The 20,358-nt window shown below is 40.5% G+C and overlaps 1 protein-coding gene across 3 annotated transcripts in view; it reads left to right on the forward strand.

Annotated features, from left to right (window-relative positions):
* RCAN1 (regulator of calcineurin 1) overlaps positions 1-20,358 on the forward strand; it is a 594,218-nt gene that overhangs the window by 525,975 nt on the left and 47,885 nt on the right. For all 3 annotated transcript variants that reach the window (XM_044071558.1, XM_044071559.1, XM_044071560.1), the window contains exon 2: positions 11,586-11,759. In XM_044071558.1, the coding sequence (XP_043927493.1) occupies positions 11,586-11,759 (174 nt within the window). The remainder of the gene's footprint in view (positions 1-11,585; positions 11,760-20,358) is intronic.

Genomic DNA, 20,358 nt, shown 5'->3' on the forward strand with positions numbered 1-20,358 from the left:
CTCCGGATTATATTTTTCTCAGCTGACCTCCTCAATCCTTTTCAGGACTTCTAATTTCTTTATACCAAGTATGGGTTCCCTTGACTAATTTTGCTGTGATTCCCTGAATGTCTTTTTCCTTGGGCCTAATTTGCAGTTAGCCAAGTGCTGAACATAGTATAGAGAATGGGGAAGATTTGTATAAAATAAGTAATGAGACCTGAATCGCCCTTACTGTCAAATAGCATGGAGGTATGGCATGCCAGATTCAGAACTGAACCTCTGCTTTTGTAGCACTGAGATTATACTCCTACATTTGTATTTGATGGTATTCAATGAGAAAATATCCATGAAAGTATAGAAAAATAAATGCCATTGTTCATACTTGTGTAAGTTACAAACTGATCTCTCTCTTTACCTAGGTAGTGTTTCCACTGTATTGATGGAGTCGCGCTTCAGATTCTGAAAGCTATGATTGGATAATCTGAGGTCTCTGGCAAATTCTCAGAAAGCTGATTTGCATAGTGAGATGCATAATCTGTGCAAAACAGTAGTAGCAGAATATGTGAATCTGGGGAAAGTGTTAAGCAGAGCCCACATAAAGACTATCTAAAAATAATTTTGCAAACTTGGCTAAAAAATAAAACCACTCTTCAGCTAGTTTTACTGAGATGTAGTGTGTGAAACAGAATTACAGCAGGCAAAACAGTAATGTTACAAATACACAATCCCATGTATGTATGTGTTTGTGTGTGTGTTATAATAAATATATAAAATGTATCACTAGTACGAGTGTATACATAAGTGTGTGCGTACGTGCGTATGTGAGTTCATATACACACACACACACACACACGCACACACACACACACACACACACACACACACACACACCTGTGTCTGTGTGTATATGTAGAAAACATGGGGATGTGCTGTGTGATATTTTGTAGTTTTGGTTTTGAAAACAAGTTTTGTGAAAAATGCTGAAGACACAGTTCCCTATTCAAACAGTGAAATCTGTTTCATTTATCAAATGGGAGGCATCACTGTAATCCAGATTTGTCTGCATTCTCAACTTCAACTTTTCTCTTTTTTCTTTACTTTTCATCCGTTCTAGTGCACCTGGGGTGCACTAATGTCATACTTTGTTGAAACAGGTATTATATTGGTTATATTGGACTGTATGAATGACTTGTGGGTGGCTTTCTACTTTATTTATGCGGTCATTTTGTTATAATTTTTTGTTAGTTTTTGCTTTTGTTTTAGTAATATTGTGAGGGCTGTTTTACCGTGTGTTAGATCTCTCTTGTTAAATTACATGTTTTATGTCTAAAATTTATTTTCTTTTGCATTAACAATTTTATCTCACTCTTTTATAAATGTATATTGGTATGATAACTAAATATATTTGTGTGTGTGTGTGTTTGTGTATGCATTAATTGGATGGACAATGTATATTTATATTCTAATGGCATGCCTAAATATCCGAGTGTAATAAAAAGTATTCTGATGTACTTATTATTATTTGTGTATCTTGTCAACATCAACAAAACATGCACCTTGTCTCTCTCATAAACTTCTAAACCAATCAAATATGCTACACTAAAGCACAGTCTCCTTCCAGTTAAGCTAAAAGTGAACTGAACTATATTTGCATACTATATGCACTTGAAATAACTTCTGGCCTCCTCACAAAACTGCCAACTATATCTAAATCAAAACCCTACTTCCCAAATGTAGTAGTAATTTTGTAGAAAAGATTACGTAAGCACAAGAAAAGTGAAATAAATAATGGACCACAACCAGAGGGTCTGAAGATGGTACTACTGACAATAGATTTGTTTCATAATAACAAAATTACATAAGATTAAACTGCTTAAAATATATAACTAAACTGCAAAACTAACAAATGCTAACATAACCCTCACTGTGTACTAAATTAAAACCAAAACTTAGCTGACACCTTAAAAAATCTGGTAATAAATTGCTCTCTGATAAAGTACGAGTCCCACAACTTTAGTCGGAAAACTGAAAATGTAAGGTGTTGCACCAAATCTCAAAACTTGCTGTAGTACTTTTAAAGCATTTTTGCAGGTTTTCAGCCTTGCACACACTAACACCCCTAAATCTCAGAGTAAGGGTAATTTCTAAGGTACCACAAACTTGTGAGCTCCCCTTTTTTGCATTCTTGTGCTTGCAGTTACAATACTCACAATCACAGTCTAGGACGTCTGCCTTGTGCACTAAAAGTCATTCAGAACTAGAGCGAAAATGTCCCACGTGACAACCCACATATAAAAACCTGTGGAAACCACATAAGGCCCTATTCGATAGACAGATATAGCAAACAGCATAATTACTCCATCTTATCGAAGAAAACGGTAATTTGTACTAAATTAAAAAGATAAAAAAAAAGATAAATGGAATATGCGGTGTTAAGTATAATTGATAAATGAAACATCAGGTTATGTATGAATATGGAACTTAATGTCATTACTCATGGCTTGCTATGGTGGCCTTGATAATTATTGGATGGGGCATATTGAGTCAGTACAATGCATCAGTACAGTAGTTATGATATGCACACTATCTTTTGACTTGTTCTGTTTCAGAACAATCAAAGAGACATACCTCTTAACTGTACAGATTTATTGCCTCATATTTTTGGTCTGCTCTTTATAAAATTTGTGGTTTTCTGGCAAATCATTGAGGACTGAAGTCATTAAGTAATGACATACATTTGAGTTATAGCTTTCATATCCTTCAGAAAATGCATGCTAACACAAATCCAGTTATTCTAGCAACTAAGTGTAGAACATCAATAGTGTCTCTACTTTCTGGCCTTTCATATAATAATTGTTTGCATAGTTATAGAGAGTTGATAAACTTGGAATTTACTTAACTAGTACTGTTTTTTTGAGTTTAGAACTAATGTCAGTTGAAAATGCACAGTTTGGAATATGATACATAATACTGTGAATATGTTTATTACACCAGTATACATGCTGTGTACATAATCATTTGTGTGATGTATGGCTATTGTCAGTGAAATGTTCTGTGTTCAGGCCCCTTCCAGCTAAGAAGTAAATACCTCTGCCTACCACTCTGGTTGCCAGATACTGATTTCACACTGGATATCTTTACTGTTCTAAGGAGTGTTTGGTATGTTCATAGGTAGGTACTAGGCTATCGGCCCAAGGGCCTACATAAGCCTAGCCAGCAAGGTACCATAGCTTACGCCACCCAAGAAAGTTATTTTCCTGTGCCACTGTCCAGCAGAGACACAGAAGTGATCCCCGGGGTGTATTTCCTATTTCCCATCCACTCATCAAGATTTTTCTTGAAGAGTGCTAATGAAGAACTTTACTTGACATAGATGAGTAGCTTGTTCCAGAGTATAGGAAGTCTCTGGGACAGAAATCTATCCCTCCAGCGTGTCCTGTTTATTGTGGTGACAAGGTTTAGGTCCCTAGAGCGTGTAGCTTGGAAGGATTGGGATTTCTTTAGGTGTAGCATGTCCAGCAGCTCTGGGTTTGACATAGCTTTATATGTTAGGCAGAGATCCCCTCGGAGTAGGTGATATGCTACAGAGTAAAGCTGGAGTTTTTTAAGGCGGTCAGTGTAGGGCATTTGTTTGAGGCCAGTAATCCTCTATGTGAGGTACTTCTGTGGCCTTTCCAGCTGTTGCAGATGTCTTGTGAGGTACATTCCAAAAAGGGTGCGTTTGGGTCTAATGAGTGACGAGTAGAGGGGAACAATGACCTCTTTTTTCCTGGATGAGAACCCTTTTATGATGAGGTGTGCCACGTAGAAGGACTTCCTGACTACTGTGGCGATGTGACTGTCAACGAAGTGACTACTGTCCACCTGGGTCCCAAGGTTTCTTATCACACATTCGGTGTTAAGTAGATTGCTGTCTATGTGGTAGTTCATGGGTACAGAGGTTTTACCAAAGGGGATGACACTGCATCTTATGTCATTGAGCTTGAGGTCATGGCTCTGACACCAGGCATCTGTCTCAGTGAGGCCCTTCTGTAGGATGTCCACATCATTTGGGGACTTGACTATGGCTCCTAGTTTGCAGCCATCTGCGAACTTCGTCAGCCAGAGGCCTTTACTTCAGAGAAGTAGATACCAAACAGGAGAGGTCCCAGGACGGAACCCTGTGGCACTCCACTTGTCACTGCCTTGAGGTCAGATTTAGAGTCTGCAACTTTTACAGTGTGGGTTCTGTCAGTGAGCCAGTTGGCAACCCATCTTGTGACGTAGGGATTTATACCTAGTTTAGTGAGTTTAGCTATAATTCCAGAATGAGGGATGGTGTTGAAAGCCTTGGCGAGGTCAAGATAGGCTGTGTGAACCACCTTACCCTCATCCATGGCTTTGGTGACTGCCTCAAAGAAGTCGATCAGGTTCAGAAGGCATGATCTGCCTTTCACAAACCCGAACTGGGTGGGATCCAGAGTTTGGAGGTTACCAATGTCTTTGTTTATGAGTTCCATGATGATACGTTCCATGGCCTTGCAGATCCAGCTCGTCAAGCTAATAGGTCGATAGTTCCTGGGATCAGTTGTGGCTCCCCCTTTGTGGAGTGGGATAACTGTTTGCTGTGCGCCCTTCAGTGGGCACAAAGCCTGATGCGAGGCTGTTATTAAACATGGTGCTTAAGTGGGGAGCCAGTTCGTTCTGAAGTTCATGTAAAACGCAGCCTGGGATGTTGTCCGGTCCCATGGATGCTGTGTTTTTGGCTTTAGAGAGTGCAGCTTTTGCCTGCATAGTTGTGATTACAGGGACTCTGCATTCTTCCTGTAAAGATATGGGCCATTTAGGGGGTGAGAGGAGGGTAAAGTTAGCACTGAATCGATCTGCCAGGATGTTGGTTCTGTAATTTTCGTGCCTTTGTGCTGTAACTCAGAGCAGATCTGGGTGTTGCCATCTAGAATCTTGACATAGCTATAGAATGCTTTGTGGTTGTCCTTGGATTTAGTGGCGATTTTATTTTTGTAGCTAGCTTTGGAGGATCTTATAAGGGATCTCAGCCTCTTACTGAAGCTGACCAGGGAGCTTCTCCACTCATGAAATTTTACTCTCTTTTGCAACAGTTTCTTCCTTCTGTTGTACAGTTTGTTTATGGCAGGGGACCACCAGATTGGCTTCCTTTTTTTGGAGGATAGTGTCTTGGTTCTGTTTGGGATAGCACAATCCATGCACTCGTGTAATTGCTTATAGAGTGCATTTGTGTAGGATTCAGCAGTTGTAACTGTATTGTCCATCTGCATGGGTGTCATGAAGTTCACCACTTCTGTCTTAAGAAGCATGAAGTTGGCTTTGGAGAAATTTTTTACAGTGGTTTCCTTAATGGGGGTGGGGGCGGAATGTGGATATCAAGGGTGATAAGCTTATGGTCGGATCGGACCAACGAGGAGTTGACTTCAGGTGTAGAACACCGGTCACTCATGTTGGTAATGACTAAGTCTAGGATATTGTTGCCCCTGGTGGGGGTGTGGATAAGTTGATCTAGGGCATTGGAGTTTATGAATTCCAGAAAGCGTTGAACTAAGGAGTTGGTACACGAGTAGTTTTCCCAGTTAATGGTGGGGTAGTTGAAGTCACCCATTATTAAGGTGTTTGGTTGAACCGTAATATTTTCCAGCACATCAAGAAAAGAGGAGTGGGAATCCTGGGGCAAGGTAGGGGATCTGTAGCAAGCTACAATTTGGATTGCAGTTTTGCCCAGAGTTAGTTGTACTTGGATAACCTCGGTATGCTGAGCAACCAAGCCTGGAGGTGTGGATATCCTTAATGAATATGGACACACCTCCGCCTTTGGTGTTTCGGTCCAGGTTACATGGCCAAAAAGTGTGGTATGAGTTATAGCCTGGTAGTGCAGGGGTGCTCTCTGGAGCCTTGAACCAGGTCTCAGTCACTGCACAGATATTGATGTTCTCCATTTTAAGGAGTGCCTCGAGTGAGTGCATTTTGAGATTTAGACTTCTGGCATTGAGTAGCATTACCTTCAGTTTTTGTTTGCCTGTTCCTGTTATGGTGGTGAATTTATTTGAACCATTTCATCCATTTTTATACCATGAAGCACCATGTTTCAAATTAGCTGTCATGGAAGTATTGGTATTAATGTATGTCATTAAGAAGTCGGAGGGTGCACAACAAAGAAAAAAACCTTCATTTGTCACAACATGCAAATTAGAGAACTAGCCAAGTCTTCAAAAACTAAATATGAGACTAAAACAGCCTTTCAAGCAAAGCATTTTTTAGTTATAGATTAGATTAGATTAGTACTAGGCTAACTGCTCTTGTGGACCATTTTAAGCCAAGCTAATCACCCTAAGTGAGAATCCAACCCCGCACCTTATATCTGTAAGGTAAACACTTAATCATTATGCCAGCCTCCCTTAAGGGAAACACTCGATGTGCTGCATTGGCTGTAGATGGCGCTACCTATACTCACCCAGAATAAATAGCAAACCTGCTGGCCAGTAAATTTAGGTCATATTTCACCCCCTTATCACCACTGATCACTCCCCATAAAATGTCTCCTACCATTCCTTTGCCTCTTATCACAAAATAACAGGTCATCACTGCACACTCTAAAGCTAGAAAAAGAACATCAGTGGGCCCTGATGGATTCCCAGGGTGCCTGTTAAATAGCTTGAAACATGACCTACCAGACCTGCTTGGATCTCTATTTATCCACAGTCTCCAGACAGGGTTTGTCCCAGTAGGGTGGAGGACAGCAACAGTCATCCATCTACACAAGGGAGAACTATCAAAAGACCCAGTAAACTATTGACCCATAAGTCTGACTAGCCACATATGCAAGGCTATGGAAAGGATAATCATGAACCTGATTAATAACAACACTGGAAATCTCAAGACTCTAGACCCAACCCAGTTTGGCTTCGTCAAGGGCAGGTCCTACTTGTTCACTCTGGGAAACTTCTTTGAAGGACACCAAGGCCATGGATGAAGGTACGAGACTGCATACCGCCTACTTTGACCTGGCCAAGGCATTTGACACAGTAACCCACTCTGGTATTATAGATAAACTCACAAAATTGGGCATAAACCTCTGTTACCAGATGGATAGCCAAATGGCTCACATATAAGACACATGTTAGAGTGGAGGAATCCACATTCAGCAAGAGGCCAGTCACCAGTGGAGTACTAAAGGGCTCAGTGTTCGGCCCCCTCATGTTGGGGATTATACTTGTCAGATGTGCGAGCAAATGTAAATAGCCTTTGGCTGACCAAGTTTTCTGATGACTGCAAGTTGGGAGCAATCATTGCCTCTCCAAACGATGCTGATATCATACAGAAAGGTCTGATGCAGGTTAATGATTGGTGTCAGACCCATAGCCTCAAACTAAATGCAAAGAAGTGCATAATAATATCCTTTGGGAAATAAAATACCCATGAAAATTCCAACATTGATAGCTACCCCCCCAAGGGTGGAACCAGTAATGAGACATCTGGGTACTTGGATAGTAAACTGAACTTTGACCACCATGTGTGCACGGTGGTCAGGAAATTCTTGTATGTGGCTCAGTTTATAACTAAGAGCATGGCATATAGATGCCATAGTACTGCTGCAGTTGTCCCCATCAGACCAATAATCTAGTACAATGCACCCTTTGACATGTACCTCGCCAGGAACCTTCAACACTTGGAACGTCCTCAGAGTTTTCTCACTAAAAAAATACAGGGTATAACCAACATGTCATATGCAGACTGATTAAAACCCTACTTTGTATTTAGTTGTCCTACCAATTACTTAGGGGTAATCTGTTTCTGACCTACTCCTGATGGAAATGTTGCATATTCACAAAATTAACTGCACAAGGGTTACCCAGTCCAGAAATCTAAACCCAATCCCTGACATGAATAGATTATGCTGGAGAGACAGTGTGTCCTAGAGATTGCCACTTCTCTGGAATCGGCTTCCTATTAACATGAAACAGAACCCTTCCCTGCCCATTTTCAAGCGCAGTCTGGACCAATGCATGGGAAATTGCAAATTCACTCCTGGGGTGGGTGTCCATGCCCCTTCTGGAGAGAGGCAATATGTAAAAATTGTCAGAACCCTGTTTGCTGACCCTTTTTATCTTTCCCCTAGGGATAGAAAATTGGGTAAAATATAGGTAAAACTGGCTAGGCTTATAAGGGCTCCTGAGCCATTAGCCTAGTAATCTCTTATGAAGCTATGAATCTATTAAACATGCAGTAAAATACACTATCAAAGACTATTTAGGATTGCTCAGTAGTCAAAAGTCAGTATAAGAAAAACAGTTTCTCATGTCATCTGTTCAAATGCAGTGCTGCTATTCCATTTATGTTTGGTTAAGCACAGATGCCCTACAAAAAGACTAGTGATGGGGTAGTTAAACTTCCTCCCTTCAGCTACAAGACTAATTACATCCATCAACACTTTCAGAAATAATCAAAGATTAACTGCATCCTTTCTTGCTGCTTGCGCATGTAGCTAACTCCTACTACTAAATCTCTTTCTCTCTTCCGCTACCTTAATCCCCTACTCTGCTCCACTTCAAACTCCCTCCTAATGGTCTGACAATCCATTTCTCCTCTGCGCCCAAAGCTTCACGTTCACTTTTCTCACCACACACTGCTTAGCTCCAACTTCTTTCTCTTTTTTTCACTACTTCTTATCCCTTCTTCTACCACTGTGTGTGCTTCACTATTCCCCATTCCGAGTGTGTTCTCTCCCTTCTAACTTGTTTTCTTTTCCTATCTTTTCACACATTACTTTAGTCTACCCTGTATGCTCATTACATCTTTCTTATTTTTTATCCCTGTCACAACCCGATCTTGATCTGTCCTTTCAGTCTTTCTCTAAGTCTGACATTCTGTTGTACCTTTGCTTCTGATGTTGCTTACTTTATTTGAAAATGTAAAATATTCTCCTCACTTCTTTACATTGTTTGTTTTTGTTTGTAATATTTTACTGTAACTTCTACAACTTTTCTTCTGGGCATCAGACTATCCTGGTTAAAAAACAGACTAAATAAATAAAAAAAAAACATTGACATGTACTCATAACTATTTCACTGTTTTCACACTTAAAAATCTAGATGTGTGGCAGATGATAAAAAGGCATTTGTGCATTAACAATTAAACTGTAATTTAATATGATAGCTTATGTCTCATACTGAAGTTACTTGAAAAGCCAGCAAACCGTGTAAACTGAGCAGGAATCTGTTTTTTGTCATTTAGACTCTCACTTGGAAGTTAACTTTTCACTTTACAGCCATTCCAGACTTGGGTGTTAATTCCGAAACTGAAAGTAGCGGCTTATTGAGGGCTTTTGTTGAGCTGTTGTATTATCTTCAGTGAGTCAGGGAAGTTCAAAGAGGTACTCTGCATGAAGATTTTTGAGTCATTAGTGAAGCTGGCTACTGAAAGCTGGAGTGAGGCTTAAGCAAGAATGGAAAATATACCTTTGTTGGCAAGTGTACTTACCCACACATTTCTGACATAGTATTTTAAATATGTTGCTGACCTGCAGGTTTGACTGTCGTAGGGCTCCAGAATTGCTGGAATTCATTTTTGAATCAGGCACACAAGAGGCTTCTAAAGAGCATGCAATGAGTACAAACTGCTGTTTATCCTAAGAGCAGACCAGTTTAACGAATCATTATCCGACCTTGCTGCTAAGGGTGTGGGGTATTCTAAATAGGGCTTGCTGTTCAGTATTCTGTACTAACGTTTTAATGGAATTATATAGTTTTGCTTCCAGCTGTTTTTAATAGTCGATACTTCACTTCTGAAACAGAGATAATTTTCATGTGTGTTTTTCAGAGTTTAGCTGTACTCACTGTGAGATGATTTATAATGCTGCACTTAGCTTCCAGGTGTAAGGTCTGATTAATTGCATTCTATCTCTAATCTTAAAAGTTATTAATTTTCAGGGACATTTCTGTTTTGAATCAAATTATTACTTTCCATCTTTCCATACCATGGAGTCACATCCAACACCTGCAGTGACCCCATGTGCAGCTGACTCTGTCCACATGGTTTAATGTAGCAATAACCCATGGCTGGGTGTGGGTAATACTGGATTTACCCACGGTTGATGTGGTTTGGTCATGGGGGCACAGCCTGAGTGACTAAACAAAGCCAACCATGGGTAAATCCAGCATTACCCACACCTAGCCATGGGTTATTGCTATTATACAGTGGGATTATTTCAATAAAAAAAGTTACTTACTTTTCTTAAATAATGTCTTTGTATAATGGCGTTATAGTGTTCTTCCACTTTTTCTCCGTATCATGGGGCTTCCTTGATGTACTGCACATGCGTATGGGACATGCGTTCCCTTGCTTACGCAGTACATCAGTGCTTTGGAAAGGAAGCAAAGGAGAAGGGAAGATCTCTATTTTTTTTTTTTTTTTTTTCTTTTAATTTAAAAAAAGAAAAAAGAAAAAAAACAAAGAAAGCCGGAACCATTCAGATGTACTTGAAAGACAGGACAGAGAAAGTACAAAGATAATCGGGTACTTTTCTTTAGTTTTGCATAATGTACCTGATTTTCTTTGTATTTTCTCTGCCCTGTGTGTGTTACCTGTTCAGATTTCAAAGTTTTTTTTCAGTTTTTTTTTTTAATTAAGAAAACTGGGAAGCTCCGTAGCATATATTAATAGAAGAAAGTCCGGACGACCAGACATTTTTTGTTGGTATATGCTTGATTTTACAACAGGTACACTAGTTTGGCTGACCAATCAGCGTGCACATTTTTGAATGTTAATGCCAGTCATTGTATAATAGGCAAGTTATGGAATAGAAATAGATGGCCAGAACATTCTTCCTCATAACACACACACACACACACACACACATTTATGAGCTACTTAGAGTTTCTAGTCCACTTGTGCATGTCTTTGGGATGTAGAAAAAAAATAGAGCAGCCAGAAGAAATGCTTACTAAGAGTCCACACAGAAGGCACCCCAGAAGAGAAGTGAACCAGAGGGCCTATTTTTGTGTTCTTGCCCTCTCCTAAAGAACTATCTTCCTGAAGTTATTTTAGTGGCTGGAAATGCAAAACAATTAGAACATTTAAGTGTCAAGCATTATATTCACCTGTCACTGTACTGTAAACTTAAATTCTGGTCACGGATTCTGAAAATTCATGTTTATTTTAGTGTACTTTGAGCCTGGTTCAGGAGGCTGTGTGAAGGATGTGTTCTTATTTGTTTTTCTAGAGTAAGACGGGGTCACTTGATTCATCTTGTTTCTAGAATATAAAACTATGCTACAGGTAGAGTGTAGTTTCTTTGTTTTACAGTTGTCACTTGTAACTCATTGCAGTTAGAATGCATTACATTCTTGGGTGATGACTGCATGGAAATGCATTGCACGTTGTAAATACATACTCGAGGAGACCAAATCTATGATTATTTTTAACCAGAGATGTTACGGGGCATGATGAATTCCTGGGAAATTAAAGATAGTATTCCATGAAAGTGCACTAGTACTGAAGTGGGTAAAACACATTAAGCAGCATCAGCAACATGTTTGTACGTCTGCTCTTGAGTGATACTGCTGTTTTAACTATTCCTTTTTTCTTGTTTTCAGGCCAAATTTGAATCCCTCTTCAGGTCTTATGACAGAGATGCTACATTTCAGTACTTCAAGAGCTTCAAACGAGTACGGATCAATTTCAGCGATCCAGTTGCAGCAGCTGAAGCCAGAATTCGGCTACAGAACACTGAATTTAATGGGAGGGAACTCAAACTCTATTTTGCACAGGTAAGGTTTTAGGTGATAAGCAGTTTTTAGAAACACAAATCACTAATAGCCTAGATATGGTATAGTGAAAGCTGTGGACTAAAAATAATAATTCTTGCATCTGTAAGCAGTTGTAAAGTGTTTTCTAGCGTTCTTGCACAGAAACTATAATTGCACCAGTTTTTAACTGACAAGTATCCATGCAGCATGTTTAATATTTTTTTCTTCTGTATCATGTACAACATTTTAAATTCATATTCTTTTTCCATAGGTAATCTAGGAGACATAACTTGGTTAAGTGACTGATTTTTTTTTAAATAAATCTCTTTTTAAAAGATCTTTAATACAAGTCCTTTTTAGTAAATGTGAGTAGCACTCCATTTCAGGGGTACTTCAAGAAGGAACATTATTAAAAATATGTGTATGCTATATATGTATATACACACACATTCATACTGAGAGTTGTATTTTCTGTTTGTGAGTGCTCTAGCCGTACTTTTCTGTGCATTTTTCATTTTTTGAGGTTTCTGTGTTCTAGTCAGGTATCATATAACTGATTTGTTTGCAATTAAAAGCATTCTCTAGAGTCTTCTTGCTCCTTTATCTGTTTAAAACTTTCATTTAGTGGCTACACCTAGTAGCTGTAATAGTGTACATTACTATAATTGCATTTCTATTTAATTACTACACTGTAAACTGCATTTTCATACTGAGACTTGTATTTTCTCTTTGTGAGTGCTCTTTCTATGCATTTATCATGAGATTTCTGTGTTCTGCTCAGGTGGCATAATCTTGATAGAGGCCTGCTGTTGAACAGGCCTGGTAGTTTTGTTTGAGCTTCCTGTGTTTTTCTGCTGATAGTCTGCTGTCTTCATTATTATTGAGAGTAACAGGGTTTCCTATCTTCTGTAGCATGAGTGATTGGATAATAGCAGTGGCTAGTAGGACTGAGTAGTAATTTGATCTTATTGATTCTTCCATCCTCTCTGGTATATAAACCCTGTGTCTGTAAAAGGCTGTGCTTGTATTTACCAGGCTGTGGATTGTGATTCATTACTGAGACTAAACAGAAATTCCTTAAGATTCCAAGAGCAGGATAAGTTATTTCTTACACTTATTTCATTGAATTGCACTTCTGTAACGCTTATACTTGTGCTATACAGTTAATCTACTATATTTTGCACTGTTATAAAGCTTTTTTTTACTATTTCACTGCATTTATGTACTGTTTTAACTGTATTTTTCATTGCTAGGTACTGTTTCATTACTCTAATTGCATGTTTACTAAATTACTTAACTGTAAACTGCTTTTTCATACTGAGAGTTGTATTTTCTGTTTGTGAGTGCTCTATCCGTACTTTTCTGTGCATTTTTGATTTTTTGAGGTTTCTGTGTTCTAGTCAGGTATCATATAACTGATTTGTTTGCAGTTAAAAGCATTCTCTAGAGTCTCCTTGCTCCTTTATCTGTTTAAAACGTTCATTTAGTGGCTACAGCTAGTAACTGTAATAGTTCCCACTCCCCCTCCCTATTGTTGTCTTGTTCTTATACTTGGTAGCTTTACAGTTGCCCGCCCATACTGTATATTTGATCTGGGACACTCCTCCCAGTCTAATGTTATTAGTTCATTCTACCTAACAGAGAGAGAGCATTTGTGAAGGCCAACCCACTTAGATTCTTAACTTTGAATTAATGTCTGTTCCAGCTTTCTCCTTTTCCACTTTACTAAAAAAAAAAAAAAAAATTCTAAGCTTGTTTCCCCCTCCTTTCCTGTAATGAGTCTAGTCCAGATACAGGTTTGTTGTATCCAGGACTGTTTGTAAGCTCCTGAGCCTCCAAACCTTTTTGTGCTGGAGGGAAGCCTTCTAGCTTATCAGTGGGGGTGGTAAGCCCTAGGTAACCTATCTACCACATAAAGAGTGGTTTCTGGCCCAGAAATTGTAGTTACTGGCTGTTTGGGCAGTTTTTCCCTCTCTTAGGGTTGTCACCTTTTAAGCGGGTCAAAGTGGGACACGGGGTGTGGCCAATGATACTGGCCACACCCTCTACTATGATGTTACCATGGGAGTGATGAAGGAGATGCTGTTATGGGTACGACAGATGGCTGCTGTTGTGGCTAGCTAGCTGACTGCTGGAGTGGCTATTTGGCTGGCTGCTAGAATGGCTAGCTGGCCGGCTGCTGGAATGGCTAGCTGGTTGGTGGGAGTAGCAGCTGGATGGATGGCTTGATTGATGGGAGGCTGAATGAAAGGATGCCTGGATGGATGGCTGGCTGGCTGCATGAATGGATGGATGGCTGAATGAATGGATGGCTGCCTGGCTGGATGAATGGATGGCTGGCTGGATTGATGGATGGATGGATGGATGGATGGATGGATGGATGGATGGATGGATGGATGGATGGCTGGCTCATTAGAAAAAAAAACAAACAAATCTCTGTCATTTTTTTAGCGGCTGTAGAAGCGCTTAAAACAAAGTGCCCCTACAGCCGCGATCTTTGCAGGACTCTTCCTGCTCCAATCCCCACCCCTTTTATGAATTGCAGCCATTTGCTGCATGAAATAAAGCACCCAGACCTAACAGGCAGCAGCTTTGCCTCCAGGTCTAGGTTGGTGACGTAACTGAATTGCCGTGGAAAAGCCGGAAGTAATTGGGGCTTTTCCACGGCAATTCAGTGCGATTAAAAAGCGGGACTTTTCAAGTCCCACTGCTTTGCACAGCGGGCAACTGTGGCAGTTCAACCCATGAGTGTCCCGCTGACAACGGGACAGGTGGCAACCTTACCATCTCTCTCAACATTCTGATTTAAAAATCTGCATTTGCACTTGTTTCCCCCCTTTCTTGTAACTATAGTCCAGATACAGATTTGCTGTATCCAGGACTATTTGTAAATTGCTGAGCCCCCCCCCCAAGCCTTTCTGTGTTGGAGGGAACCCTTCTAGCTTATCAGTGGGAGTGGTAAGCACTAGGTAGCTTATCTACCACAAGAGGAGTGGTTCCTGGCCCAGAAATTGTAGTTTGTTGGTTGTTTGGACAGTTTTTCCATCTCTCTCAACTTTCCAGTTTAAAAGCCGATTTTGATCTTGTTTCCCGCCTTTCCTGTAACTAGTCTAGTCCAGATACAGACTTGCTTTATCCAGGGCTCTTTGAAAGCTTCTGAGCGGTGCCATAGCCTGCTCTTCAATTTTTCCCTTAGATCTACTAGTTCTCGCCTCTCCTGCACTTATACTAGCTTATTAGTCTAGCAGTTTACCAGACTTCTGGTAGCAATTGTTGTAGCACACAAGTGCTACCAGCCCTAAATGTTCTACAAGGAAACAGATCTAGTACTTATTATCAATGCCTACCCCACCAGACATGTCTAAAGGTCAGTTCCCTGTGCTTTTTCATATTAACCTGGTGAACTTGGGCATCCTGAGACAATGTAGCAACTGCCTCATGTACACCACCAACCCTCTCCTCTTACCTTTCAACACTCAGACTCGCGAGAAATGCATGTGCATGTCTAAATTGGAAGCCACGCACTCTCCAGCCAAAACCGGAATAGCTGGTCAAGAGGAGAAGGTCAACAGTTGCACCACACCACATGGAACACATAGACCTCCGGAACACACACCAGCACTGCCTTCACATAAAAACACAAACCACACACCCACCTTCGTGGAGGCTTTTAATAGAAATCTACCCAAGCAGCAGAGCTCTCCAAAGCAGAAATGCACTGGACCACCACAACACAACACTAATCACGAGACACATAACTCTCCTAAACAGTGTGCCACTCAACCAAAGCCCCTAAGGCAAAACAGAATGCCCAACACACTAGTCATAGGTGACTCGATAGTGAGGCACACTCAGAAGGTTTAATAAGGAGAAAGTAACAGTCAACTGCCTGTCAGATGCCAGGATCCGACACATAATGCATGCACTCAGGTCGCTTAACAACAGGTACAGATATGACTATGTTATTGTACATGTGGGTGTGAATGACCTGAGACATACCTCCCTGGATTACATGGAAAGAGACATGGAGGAGTTCTCGGATTATGTAGCCCAGGCGGGTATGACCTTAGCTCTGAGCAGCATCCTACCATCACCCAGAATGATACCACAGTACAAGCAGAAAATGATTGATTTCAACAATTGGCTAAGTTTCTGGTGTCATTCTAAGGGGATCCAGTATCTGTCTGCCTGGGATGACATGATTGACAGACCTAGATGATTTGCCAGATATGGCCTGCATCTGTCACCCCTGATCTTCCGGATACTGGCCAAGGCTCTTGCCACCCCTATAGTACCTTTTTTAGGTGGTGCTCCAAAGACCAAATTACCACCGTAACAGCTACAAACAAATGCAATCTGAGGGTCATGTTGCTCAACGCTAGAAGTCTAAATCTCAAAATGCACTCAATTGAGGCACTCCTTAAAATGGAAAACATCGACGTGTGCTGAAACAGAGACCTGGTTCAAGGCAGCAGAAAGCACCCCTGCACTACCAGGCTATAACTCATTCCACACCTTTTGGCCCCAGAATTTAGACAAAAGCTCCAAAGGCAGTGGTGTCTCCATATTCATAAAGGAAGTGCACACCTCCAGACTGGTAGCCCAACATAACACATCAGAGATACTTCAAGTGCAGCTAATATTAAGTAAGACAGCGATTCAGATCATAGCCTGCTATAGGTCCCCAACCGTGTCCCAAGACTCGCACTCAACGTTCCTAAGCACACTGGAGAATATTAGAGACCAACCTAACACTCCCTTACTAGGCGACTTCAACTACCCCTCCATTAACTGGGTAAACTACTCATGCACCAATACACCTGCCCAACATTAACTGGAGTTCATTAATTCCAATGCCCTGGCCAGCTCATTCTTACCCCCACTAGAGGTAGCAACATCCTTGACCTGGTCACTACTAACATGGGCGACCGTTGCTCTACAACAATAGTCAGCTCCACCCTGTTTAGATCCAACCACAAACTAATCACCTTGGAAATCCACATCGCTCCCACCCACTCAGCAAAGGTAACCACCATGAAAAACTTCTCCAAAGCTAACTTTGGGATCCTAAAAACAGAGGTGGCTAACTTCACGGCACCCATGCAAATGGAGAATAGTTGTGTGATTGCAGAATCATATACCAATGCACTGTACGGGCACATACACAAATGCATGGATCTCACCATACCCAGTAGAACCAAGACACTCTCCTCCAAAATAAAAAAAAATGGAAGCCAATCTGGTGGTCCCCTGCCACAGAAGGAGGAAACTGATGCGGAAATAAGGTGAAGTTTCAAGACTGGAAAAACTCCCTTATCTGTCTCAACAAAAAGTTGAGATCCCTCATCAAATCCTCTAAAGCTAGGTATGAAAACAGAATTGCAGCAGATAGTAAAGACAACCACAAGGCCTTCTATAGTTATCTAAAGAATCTCCACAGCAATACCCAGATTTGCTCTGAGCTACTACACAATAGTACCTCCTATACCTAGCCAACAGATATTGCCAGTATGCTGGCCGACAGATTCATACCATATCCTAGGAAGGTAAAGGTCTCTCTCTGTGTCCCAATAAAACCCATAGTTCATACTTAGACCTGTTGGAGACGCTCACCATTCAACCAATTACCATACTCATGGGAACTTTAATTATCCCTCTATAAACTGAGAATCCTACACAATCCCAAATTTGCAGGCACAGACATTCCTAGACTTTGTAAATATAAACACCATGCACCAGTTAGTGCATGCGCCTGCTAAAGTACAAATATATTGGACCTAGTCCTCACAAACATGAGAGAACACTGCACCCCACCCAGTGCCATGTCTCCTCTGGTAAGGTCAGACCACAAGTCGGTCTCCTTCAAAATAAGAATTAATTTTGTAAGCTGAGCAAACCCTGAAAGAGTTAGAAACTGCTCCAAGGCAAACTGTCTTTTATTAAGTGATAACCTGTCAAAATTTCAAGCCCCTTCAAACCTCATACAACACAGCAGTCTATGAGGAATCATTTAAAGAAGGTCTTTACAGCCATGTCAATGATTGTATAGAGGATATTGTGTATACCAGAAGTAAGCCCAAAACTAACTCAAGAAAACAAGCCACCCTGGTAGAATCTAAAATTAAACAGGCTGTACACAAAAGAAAAACATCATAGCTAAAATTAGGAAGTGTAAGACTAAAAAAGGTAAAAACTCTTCCATCAAACTAAATAGTCAAGTAAGAGGACTAATTAAGTCCAACAAAGCAAATCTGGAGGTAAAGATAGCATCACAAGCCAAAGACAACTGTAAGGTCTTCTTTAACTATGTCTGACATCTCAAAAGCAGTACACAGGTGTGTCAAACTGTTGGTAAATGGAGTCATGTTCATGTAACTGAGAGATGTAGCAAGTCTGGCTGAAAAATTCACCTCCAACTTTACCGCTCCCCTCACCCCCAGCCACCACCCAGGAAATACCACCTAACGTAACTCCTCCATCTGCTAGTAGGGAGCAGGTCTTAGAGGTGCTTTGTAACGCCAAGAATATAGCTTCAATGGGCCTCAATAATATCCCAGGGTGCCTCCTAAAAAGTCTGAAATATAACCTGTCAGGGAGACTAGAGTCAGTATTCAACCAAAACCTTCAAGCCACATGAATGCAGGACTGCAACAGTCATCCCTCTGCACAAAGACAGACTATTAATGGATCCTGGGAATTAAAGACCCATTAGTGACTAGTCTCATATGCAAAGCCATGGAAAGAATTACAATGGAAATGATTAACAGTGACATAGGAAACCTTCAGACACTGGACTCAAGCCAGCTTCCTTTTGTCAAAGGAAGTCATGCCTACTGAACTTGATCACCAAGGCAATGGAAGAGGGAAAAAACGTACATACTGCCTACCTTAATCTAACTAAGGCATTTGATACAGTACCCACTTGGTTATTGTAAACAAACTCATAGAATTGGGCATAAACCTCTATGTAACAATGGATAGCCAGCTGGCTGACAGATAGGATCCAGGAAGTTAGGATTGGAGAGACCACCTCCACAAAGAGGACAGTCACCAGCAGAGACCCCCAGGGCGCTATGCTTGGTCTGCTTATCTTTGTATCTGTTTTTCAGAAGTTAGTCAGTGTCAAGGGCCTCTGGCTTACCAAGTTTGCAGATGATTGCAGTGTAGGAACAATCATAGAACCCCCCTAAGATAGTAATATCTTACAGTAAGGTCTAACAGAGACAAATGACTGGTGCTAAAACCATGGCATTAAAACTCAATGCCAAGAAATGCATAGTAGTACTTTTTGGGAAGTCGACCAGACAGGTAAACTACCTCATTGATGAAACACACCTAAAAGCAGACATAGTAGTCAGGAATTTGAGGACTCATGTAGATAGTAACCTGTTTTTTGGTCAACATATGTTTAAGGTATTAAGAATATAGAGCATAAACACAATATCCTATGCAGATTGCCTCAAAGCCTTATCTTCTATACTGTTTCCTACAAAGTACTAAGAAGCAGTTTATGGCTGGCATACAAGGCATCATTGGATCCAACTTTGTTGGACCTTTTGCATATCTGCAAAATGAATTGCACTAGAACTAGCAAATCTAAAGATTTAAACTTTGATTGCCACTTAAACAGGACATGTTGGTGGACCGGGTATTTAACTCAGAGTCTCAGACAGTCCTTATTCTCTGTTGTAGGCTTCCCATCCTTGTGAAGCAGAGCCCTTTCCTCACCCTATTCAAAATTCAGATTCATCCCCTGGTCTGACACCTGTGTCCCTGATGGACAGAGGCAGCTGTTAAATCATTCACTAATTAACAAACACCCTTTAAAATAACCACTAAGGCATAATAATTCATCAGGTACATTTGGGTTGCATGGCTAGGTTTATAAAGGCCCCAGTGGTTGTTAGCATAGATTACACATATGAACCTATGTCTGTTCCATTCTGAGTCCTGCCTCTATGCTGACACAGAGGAATTATGACCCCCATAAGAAACTGTCACAAAAAAGAATGTTTCCTGAAAATAGGGGTATACTGATGTGCAGGAGGGGCTCCAGTAGTGCTATAAGGGGAAAGGCAGTAATGGTTGATTTGTGGTAATAAGGGGTTATGAGGGAAGGAGAGTTGCGCATTATGCATTTTATTGTACCTGAACTATTGTTATGGAGCTTAAGAGAATTTTGAGAAAAATAATTATCCTAGCAGGGAATATTATGTTTGAGTGGAGACGGGAACCTGATTTGAAATAGTGAGGATATATCAATGGGACATAAAAGAGAAGTGTAACAAAAGGAGGTCAATTTCTGAAGAATTCTCTGATAATATTTTGGAATGGACAATGTGAAATTACAAGCTGAAGCTCATACAAAATGTATGTTATTCTACATAATACAGTAACTGGGCTACACTGGCTAGAAACTGCATTTCACAGGAACACAGTTATTTAATTGAAAGCTTTGCATGCACAAATAAAGACTAAGAAGACAAACACCCCTCAGACCCAGTTTCTTGTATACCAATTCTAAACAATGATTATAAAGTGTTTTTGTCTAAGCTTTCTCAGAGAATGGCAAAAGTGTTGTCAAAATTGATATATGTGGATCAGTTCGTTTTTTTTCTAG

The sequence above is a fragment of the Protopterus annectens genome, chromosome 5.part0 (assembly GCF_019279795.1).
Source record: "Protopterus annectens isolate FY-2018-M chromosome 5.part0, PAN1.0, whole genome shotgun sequence".
Classification (NCBI taxonomy): Eukaryota; Metazoa; Chordata; order Ceratodontiformes; family Protopteridae; genus Protopterus; species Protopterus annectens.